Genomic DNA, 10,000 nt, shown 5'->3' on the forward strand with positions numbered 1-10,000 from the left:
ACGACTAACTTTCTGACCGCGTGTGTGTTTATTACAGGATCTGCACCAGCTCTGACTCCAGGCCGTCCCTCAAAAACATGCTTTAGGAGGAACTTTAAGATCATAACGATCCTGTTAGAAGGCCACGAGCGCTCATATGACTGTTATAGATCAGAGCGTATCTCCTGTTACGAAGGTCAGGAGATAATCCAAATCCAAACGCCTGCTTAGTGCTGAGAGTCGAAGCTCCGTCCGTCCTGTGGACTCATCACTATCCTGCACACACACACCTGAACTTTCCCCAACACACACACACACACACACACACACACACACACACATACATACATACACACACAGTAAATATCACACACATTCACACACACACACACACTTTACAGTCAAATACAAAAGGTAGCTTCCCCTCATGACAAAATTAATTTCATTCATAAAGCAAAAAAAAATGAGTGTATTGTGTTTTATTGTTTCTTTCTGATCTGATTTCACCAAAATGGTTAAATGGTGCATGTTGCTAAACAATCACAATGAGAAGAGTGCAAAAGTTTGCATCCCCCCTTCCTTTTTTAAAAGTATAAATTTAAAAATATAAATATTCCCTCTTCAGCTGCTGTAGCTGCATCCGCAGTGATTTCGCTTTATGTTTTAGTCTGTTACGCAAAACGCTTTTATTCACAACTGTATTTAAATCAAAGAAAGATTTTGCTGTAAGACGCACAAAGAATCGATTTACAATCATCTGAACTAAAGTCCCCAGAGATTCTCACCGTTCCTGAATAATAACGCAAAAATAAAGCAAAAAAGTTAGTTATTTCAAAAAAGCATCTCAGACACGTACGTTTTCATTACATGCATTTATTTGAGAGAGAAACAAACAAAAATGGCCACACACACATCTCATTGTGGTCACCAGCACATTTCTGAGTCGTTGAACAGGTCAGATAAAAATTTAAAAATTAAAGCATTACAAACGTTGGATGGTTCGAGGCGAGGCACAGAGAACAGTGATGATGTGGACGTGCAGATCAACCTGCTTATTTCATATTTCAGCAAAGTGCTAAAGCTGAGAGCCAATCAGAGGCCAGAGACTGGAATAAATTAAAAACTACATCATCATCATCATAAGTGAGCTATATTATAGGTGGAGCGTGAGTCTCTGGCTCCCCCTGCTGGCTGTCGCTGTAGTGTCACCCCACAGTACAATAGTGTCGTATTTATTCATTCTTACTCACTTACTCAACTTTCATCCTCTTTCATCCTCGCCCTACATATCTCATCTCCCTGAAACAGTGTGTTTACTCTCCATTCCCGATTTTATACATATAGAATCAACGTAAACCCCCTAAATATCTCCCTAGCCCTAAAAAAAGTATAATTGCTCTTTATATTATCTGAAAATATACACCAGTATGGGAGAAAAAATCTTTAAAAACCAAATCCCTCAGTAACAACTAATAAAAAACCGACTGGGGAAAAGAGGACAGAAACATAAATCACTCAGAAGAAAAAAAAAAAACTCATTTTAATAAAATAAATAGAAAATAAATGATTTCTGAAAGCAGCAAAAATAAAGAAGACAATTAAAGGCGAGGTGTTGAACTGGAAAGGTAGGAAGAGACACGGGAAGAGCGACACACATTTCTGCCTGAACGTTTTAGTGTCATTTCTTTACGCGAGGAAAACATGAGTGATGAGGAAAGATCTGGAAAAATCAGCCAAAGCGGAAGAGACTCCCCAAATCCCAGATTTGGAACATTCACTTGGATTTCCAGAAGCCTTCAGAGTCGGAAAACTGAGATCCAGAAGATTAGAACATGATGCTTAAGATCACACACACACACACATACACACACACACACACATACACACACAAAGAGAGAGACACAGATACACAGAGATACACAGAGATAGACAGAGAGAGAGAGAGAGAGAGAGAGAGAGAGAGAGAGAGAGAGAGGAGCTCAAAGACTGGATCCTGAGCAGAACCTTAAAGAGCAGGAACAAACAAAAATGATAGACAGAATAATCTCTCTCTCTCTGTCTCTCTCTCTCTCTGTCTCTCTCTCTCTCTGTCTCTCTCTCATGCACACACACACACACACACACACACACACACACACACACACACACACACACACACACACCACTCATGCCTGCTTGTAATCAGTCCTTAAAGTTAAAGTGAAACTGATTTAAAGTCTTTGATGCTGCTGTGATGTTGATTGTCCACATGGGGGCAGCGCTGAGCAGAACTGCACGTGTGTATTTGTCTGTGTGTGTGTGTGTGTGTGTGTGTGTGTGTGTGTGTCTTTGGTTTGTGCCAGGCCCCGGGATTTTACTGAATCATCAGGAGGAATGTAGGGACAGATAACAGCATGAAATTTTCCGCTCATCAGAGTCGCTTAAAGGAAAAAAAAAAAAAAAAAAACCTGTTGATTGTGTTTCATTGTGTAGTGACGGTTTCATGACGATTTCATGACGGTTTCATGACGATTTCATGACGGTTTCGTGACGGTTTCGTGACGATTTTGTGACAATGTCTCAGGAGTGAGTGACGATCCGTGATCCAGCTGTTCTTAACTGTTTAATGAGTTTAAATCATCTGTAAGAAGAGTTCTGGTTTGGAGTCGAGGAGCTGTGGAAGGACGAGAGCGAGACTCTGGGCTCAGTGATGCTCACAGATTATTAACGCTCCCCCCTCGTCTCTGCACATGGTTCGACCCTGTGGGACACACATCACAGATTTAACCTACAAACCTTAAAGGAAAACTCCACATGAACAACTTCAACATTCACCTTTAGAATTAAAACTGAGTTTTTTTGGATAAATTTCCTTCATGGACGTGTGTGCAGCTGTTAAATAAATCCCAGAGAATCGGGATGTAAATGGAGACTCTGATGAGATTACATGAATAGAGATGGAGTTATTAATATGGGGGCGTTCCCAAATTTGCATATTCATGCATATTCTTGTTATTTTTAATAAAGATAAAAATTTTGATATTCCTCAGCTTTTTTTTTTTTTAGGCACAATTTATTATTATATTTAGATGATGAATAATGTAAAATGACATTAGGTTTCTGCTGAAGTAATTTCTGTATTGAAATAATCTTCAGTCTCACCGTCGCTTCAGCACTAAGGTGCGTCTCTGCTCGTGTCCAAACTGGCGTCCAGCAGAAGCTCCTCCAGATCCTGACCACAGCTCAGCTCCGCCGTCACACTCACTGGGACAAAAACAGGGAAAAACACCCGCATTAAAACACCCGCGTTAAAACACACGCGTTAAAACACACGCGTTAAAACACACGCGTTAAAACACCCGCGTTAAAACACACGCATTAAAACACACGCATTAAAACACACGCATTAAAACACACGCCTCAAACACCCTCGTTAAAACACCAGCGTTAAAATATCCTCATTAAACACCCTCATTAAACACCTGCCTCAAACACCCTCGTTAAAATATCCTCATTAAACACCTGCATTAAACACCCTCATTAAACACCCGCGTTAAAACAGTGATATTAAACACGGTAAACTCACTGTGCTCCATGACGCAGCAGGCCGCTTTATGCGCCTCGGGCTCCAGCAGGTGCAGCGTGAACTCGGGCTTCAGGCCGTTCGGCAGGATGGTGCCTGCAGGTGGCGCTGTGTCGAGACTCTCCACCTCTTCTGCTGAGGAAAAGCTGTTTACTGTTTCCAAGTCCTGCTCCAGTGAGGCGTCTTTATCCAGCTGTTGGTCATCGTTTGGCATTTCTGTGTCCAGATGTTCTGAGAGTTCCTCCTGCAGCTCCCCGGTTGGATTGCTGCTGCTCGGTTCCTCATGCACTTCTTCAGCAGGTTTCAGCTGATCCTGGAACAGTTCCTCAGACTCTGCAGGGGCGGTGTGATGGATCTGAGCATGCTCAGTGTGCATGAGTTCATCTCTCGTTGTTTCCTTGTCTGGTTCTGTGCTGGGATTCGGATCCTGCTGTGTTTGGCTGTGTGTAGAAGGTTGCTCCTCTGTGGTGCTCAGTGATGGTTCTGCTTCTCCTGGTTTAGACTCTGCTGATACTCGTGAAGGTTCCTCAGATGTCTCCTGAGCTGAAGTGGTTCTCTCTGCACTCTGCTGGTTCTGAGAGACTGGCTGTTGTTTTGAAGATGTCTCAGAAGGTGTTTTATTCTCCTGGACATGCTTCGTCAGGTCGCTCTGCTGCTGCTGCTGCTGCTCAGGAGGACTCTCCACACGCGTCACCATGAAGATCTTGTGTCCTCTCCCAGGGCTGGACACTGAAAAGCAGCGTCCAGGTGAAGAAGGCGTTCCGCTCGACACGCTCGCTTCCGTCACTCTGATCCCCGACACCACGTTTGCCGTCTCGGGGGTGGAGCTAGGAGTATTAATGGGCGGAGTCTGACAGGCACTGTGCGTGGTGTTTATGGGGGGCGGGGTTTGGTTCAGAGTTGACGTCTGTGCAGCTGTTATTGTCTCTCTGACATCTTCATTGTCGTCGTCGTCGTCAGTGTCGGTATCGGAATCCGAGTCTTCCTGAGCGGCTGCTGTTTGTTCTTCATCCTCTCGGATTTCGCTCGGCTTTTCGCTCTCATCCTCCTGCGCCTCCTCCTGCTCCTGTTCGTCCTCCTCACGTTCGGTCTTCTGTCCCTCTGAGACTTGATCTCCAGCGTCCTCCTCTTCCTCAGGAGGCGGATCCTCAGTGGCGATTTCAGCCATGGACACCGACTGCCTCATCTGCTGCTGAGATTCCTCCTTCTCTTTAGCAAGGACGAAGTTACGCTTGCAGCCGTTCTGGATTTCGGTCAGCAGGGTGCGCTGCGTCTCGATGAAGCTCTTCACCTGTGGGCGAGAGACACAGAGGAAGGGAAGAGACGAGAGCGAGAGAGAGACGAGCGAGAGAGAGATGAGCGAGAGAGAGACGGGAGACGAGAGAGAGAGAGAGACGAGGGAGAAAGAGAGAGAGAGATGAGAGAGAGACGAGAGAGAGACGAGAGAGAGAGAGAGAGAGAGAGAGAGAGAGAGAGAGACGAGGGAGAGAGAGAGACGAGGGAGAGAGAGAGAGAGAGAGACGGGAGACGAGAGAGAGAGAGAGAGAGACGAGGGAGAGAGAGAGAGAGACGAGGGAGAGAGAGAGACGAGGGAGAGAGAGAGACAAGAGAGAGAGAGAGAGAGAGAGAGACGAGGGAGAGAGAGAGAGAGAGAGAGAGAGAGACGAGGGAGAGAGAGGGTAAGTAAAAGTCATTAAACAGAACACGAATAGAAATGATAAGGTATAAAAATATAAAAACTTACACACCAAGACCAAAAATATGTTTCTGTCAAGTTAAATTTTGGAGGTTTTTTTGGATTTGTTACTCCCTGACTGACCAATTAAATCACAGGTCATAATCACATGATCTTCAGTTACACGGGGCTGTAAAGTTTCCCTGCAGCGGATGCAGCGTAGTGATTTAAATACATTATTCAGAATAAACAGATAACCTTCCACACAGGTACGAATACGAACAGGAGGAGCAGGGGGAAAAGAAAGTGTGCCAATACTGTTTTCTACATTTCTTCAGTTTATTTACAGTGTAAGGTTATAAAGTTTTTAATATAACGTTATAATGAACTAATCCTGCATTTGTAGGTGAACTCACCTGTCCCTTTGATCTTAATTAAAAAAAAAAAAAAACCCTCAGGAATGAACTGTCTATAAAAACTGGCAACTCTTTTCATTACTTCAGTTTAGAACGAGTTTAAAGCGATCCTTCGTCCTGCTGATTTAAAAAAATAAACATTCTTGTGATGTAGTGAAACAGAGAGAAACAGACGGGAACGATGCAGTGGAGTGGGAAGGATAAACACGCGTGTACATGATGTGTGTGTGTGTGTGTGTGTGTGTGTGTTTTCCATGTCCTCTCGTTCTCTCTCACCGTCTCTTTCTTGGGTTCTCGGTCCAGGTCGAGGCGGAGCAGTGAGGTGTTCACCTTCAGAGCGAGCGACAGAGCCATCAGTCCTCCGGTCTTTATCTCGTTCTCCCGCAGGTCCAGACGCAGCAGTCGCGGACTCTCGGCGAAAAACTCGGCCACGGCCACGGCACCTGAACACACACGTACGCTAGAGGTGTTACAAAAAAAAAACTATTCGAATTGGAAAATCGGAAAAGAAAAACAGCAACATGTCGAAATTCCATGCGCACTCCCCGGTTCACTCTCGCATGTGTGTCGAAGAGAAAAGGAGCTCAAGAGCAACACTGTCACTTACGTTATAGCAGCTATAAACAGTCGTTCCCTCATCAGCCTCTCTTTTCTCTTTTTCTTGAAATTAAGACAAAAAAGCAGCTTGTCATGTTCCTGAGAAACCGCAGAGAAGCGTAAACTCCTTTGTCCTGAAGATGTCGGAAAACTTAAATTCAGTAGAACTGAATCGTATTGGATCGGATCGGATCGGTGGTGAATGTAGTGTATCGATTCATTACTTGTTTAACTTTATAGTTTTGTCTTACTTATCGAGATGTTTAATGTGTATTGTATCATCTGAAAAATAGTCAATCACGTGTCAGTAGCGTAATGCATAAAAATCATACAGATACAGGTATTATAGCTTCAGTTAATGTTCACATCAAACATCAGAATGTGGAAAAGATCTCAGGGATCTCTGACCGTGGCGTGGCTGCTGGTGTCGGTTTGACTTTTTCAGAAACTGTGATTTTCAGGAGGAAAAACACCATGTTGATGAGAGAGTCAGAGGAGAATGTCTAGACTAGTTCTAGCTGACAGGGTAACTTTAAGTAACTCAGATAATCACTCTATACAACCGCGCTGAGCAGAAAAGCATCAATCCTTGGCGTGGATGCGCTACACCAGCAGAAGACCACAGAGGGTTCCGCTCCTGTCCTTTTATCCCCTCCACCCAGCTCTACCAAGCGTGCCAATAACTGTCCTAGAACTGGTCATTAAAATGATGAATAAATAAATAAAATATGCAGGAGGACAGCAGGTCAGTTTAATATTTAATGTTGTGTAACAAAAAAATAATTTGTAAGATGAACGTATAAAGCGAACAGAACAGCGTTTTCCAGTTTAGCTATGAAATGTTAAAAAGGGTATTTTTTTGTTCTAAAATGAGGATTGCGCTAATTAAAACTGTTATTGTGTAGTATTACTTGAATCAGACTGATGTTCATATAACTGATGAAACCGGGTCTTTTCATTCTTATATACAATGAATGGCAGTAAGTCTGAAAGTAATTAAACAGTTTATTTTTAAGATGAACAAAAACGAATCTGAGGTTGATCCTGAATCCACGGCGGATGCATGTCATGGTAAATGTGTATGTAGCGCTGTGTAACACACGAACACACACACACACACACACACACACACACACACACACACACACACACGTCTCACAAAGCGGGTTGGTTTTTATCCGATGTACGGCGATGATGAGGCTCTGAGTCCGAGGTCGTACCTTCACACGACAGTTTGGTGGAGGCGAGGCCGAGGCGCAGCAGCGAGCGATTCGCGATCAGTCCGTCCTTCAGCTTGAGCACGCCCTCGTTACCAACCGCATTGTGTCCAAGATTCAGAGTCTCCAAACTCTGAGTACACGGCTGGAGAGAGAGAGAGAGAGAGAGAGAGAGAGAGAGAGAGAGAGGTAGAACAGTGGTGTAATGTGTGTTATGACCAGAGTCTGGTGTAAATAAACACACATCAGTGAAAGGTTTTATTTCTGGCTCCACATCAGATTATTTGCTGTTAAATCTTTTAAAGTGAATCATTTTGTATTTTTGTAGAATCGAGCACAACAGCACCACCAACAGGCCGTAATAAAAACACACAGGATGGTGTGAAGAAGCCAGAAGCGAGGCTGGGGCTGATTTCTTTCTCACCCAGACTGTAGATTCAGCAGCCAATCAGTGACAGCCGTGTCAGGTGATTACACAGAGGGACACGCCCCCTAGATCTGATCTCCGTTTACGCTGATATTTTTCACACACATCCGTAACACGTCATCAGCAGCGACTGAGAAGGAGCGCGTGAGATACAGTCGCGGGTGTGACGAACATCACCGAGGACGATTATTTACTCATCATCATATTTTTACCCAGAATGCATTTGGAGGAGAAGAGAAAGTAAAAGTAAACTAAACACACACACGCCGTCCAATCAGAGCACAAATTACACAAAAGCACAGGAGTGTGAGTTTAGTGTTTTTTTGGCTTGAATGAAAAAGTTACAGCTTTTCTGCGTGTTTGGTTTTCAGAGGAAACACAACATGAAGCCAATCGAGTGTGTGTGAGTGTGTGTGTGAGAGTGTGTGTGTGTGTGTGTGTGTTACCAGTGCAGAAGCGAGGTAGCCCATGCCGTTGTGTGTGAGCTGGTTGTTCCAGAGCACCAGAGTGATCAGACCTTTCCTCTGTTCCTTCAGACCCTCACAGATATACGCCAACCCTGTGTACGTACACACACACACACACACACACACGCACACACACACACACACACACGCGCACACACGCACACACGCGCGCACGCACACACACACGCACGCACGCACACGCACGCACGGTTGCAGGTATTAGACCTGGTTAGGAAGTCTGAGGAAAATTAAGCGACTGTGTAAATAACTGTATATTCTCTCGCTATAATTAACACAGAGGACCAGTGAAGTAACAGTAATTAATCAGTAATTAATCAGTAATTAAAGAGTTATTAAACAGATTATTCAACAGTTATTGTCACGTCTAGAGGTTTGAGAATAAACATTAAAACACAAAGCCAATCACCTCACATGGCATCGTGTGATTACACTAACCCTGCTCTGTCCTCAGTGCCACACTGCACTCTGGGTAAATCCATCTCTGCCTATTTTAATTCTATATATCTATATCTACAGCTACCTATCTATCTATCTATATATCTATATATATCTATATATATATAATATATATAAAGATATAGTGACAAATCCAAAAGGTCATCTCGACCGATTCCTCTGACCAATCATACGGCGTGTGTGGTCCGACTTTGGCCACAACTTTAGTTCCTACCTGCAGTCAGATCCCATTTACTGTCTGAGAGAGCGAGAGAGAGAGAGAGAGAGAGAGAGAGAGAGCGAGCGAGCGAGAGAGAGAGCGAGAGCGAGATGAAGGTGAGACCTGAGTCGAGGATGTGGTTGTTCCTCAGGTCGAGGATGTGGATGTTGTAGTTAAATTTGAGCAGGTTTCCCAGCTGAGCCGAGTCCTGCAGCCCGTTCAGCTTATTATCAGCCAGATAAAGTTCACGCAGGTTCATGTTCATCTTCAGAGCTGTAGCTGTGGACACACACACACACACACACACACATACACACACACATACACACACACATACACACACACATACACACACACATACACACACACACACACGGTAACTCTTTCAAGCAAACAACACAAAGCACTTAAAATCACAAAGAATCGAACTGACTAATGAAATTCATGTCACGACACCTGTACAGGTAAATATCACAGTTTTCTATATCACTACACCTAACACATAAATATCTGATCCGTTCTAGTCCAACACGAATGATCCAATCTAACTCTACTGTGTCTGATCCAGTCTAATCTAAATAGTCTCTCTCACCCAGCAGCATTAGCGGACGTCCCGACAGTCCCGCGTTCTCCAGGTGCAGAACCGTCAGACTGCCGCTGATCCTCAGAGCTCGAGCGACGAACGGAGCCGAATGGTCCAGCAGTGGAGTGTTCCTCGCATCCAGGTACTGCAGAGAACTCGTCTGGACACACACACACACACACACACAATTGTATCGACACTTAATCCAGTTCTATCTACTGGTCTGTAATAGAGAATGTACGATGTGCGATCATGGTAATCAGCATTCTATTAATTATACATCTAATGCAATTTCACTGTTTGAACACTAGAGGTCCTAATCTGTGTAACCCATAGAGATAAAATATATAGAGAGAGCAGGCTGGTCACATGATGATGTTCTGTCGCACAGAGCATGCGCC

At 44.0% G+C, this 10,000-nt stretch overlaps 2 protein-coding genes across 2 annotated transcripts in view; both read right to left on the minus strand.

Moving 5' to 3' along the window:
* The window catches only part of LOC113524884 (zinc transporter 10), a 7,417-nt gene extending 6,725 nt beyond the window's left edge, over window positions 1-692 (minus strand). Inside the window, exon 1 of the mRNA XM_026911250.3 lies at window positions 1-692. This exon is cut by the window's left edge and continues 481 nt beyond it. The gene's annotated coding sequence lies outside the window, so the exon portion shown is untranslated.
* Window positions 693-836: 144 nt separating this feature from the next.
* The window catches only part of ppp1r37 (protein phosphatase 1, regulatory subunit 37), a 25,851-nt gene continuing 16,687 nt past the window's right edge, over window positions 837-10,000 (minus strand). The window contains exons 7-14 of the mRNA XM_053234683.1: window positions 9,609-9,759; window positions 9,140-9,295; window positions 8,320-8,432; window positions 7,450-7,591; window positions 5,909-6,075; window positions 3,545-4,832; window positions 3,121-3,222; window positions 837-2,719 (exon numbers count right to left, since the gene is read on the minus strand). Of these exons, the coding sequence (XP_053090658.1) occupies window positions 3,134-3,222; window positions 3,545-4,832; window positions 5,909-6,075; window positions 7,450-7,591; window positions 8,320-8,432; window positions 9,140-9,295; window positions 9,609-9,759 (2,106 nt within the window). The 3' untranslated portion in view covers window positions 837-2,719; window positions 3,121-3,133. The remainder of the gene's footprint in view (window positions 2,720-3,120; window positions 3,223-3,544; window positions 4,833-5,908; window positions 6,076-7,449; window positions 7,592-8,319; window positions 8,433-9,139; window positions 9,296-9,608; window positions 9,760-10,000) is intronic.

This window comes from Pangasianodon hypophthalmus, chromosome 6 (assembly GCF_027358585.1).
Source record: "Pangasianodon hypophthalmus isolate fPanHyp1 chromosome 6, fPanHyp1.pri, whole genome shotgun sequence".
Taxonomy (NCBI): Eukaryota; Metazoa; Chordata; class Actinopteri; order Siluriformes; family Pangasiidae; genus Pangasianodon; species Pangasianodon hypophthalmus.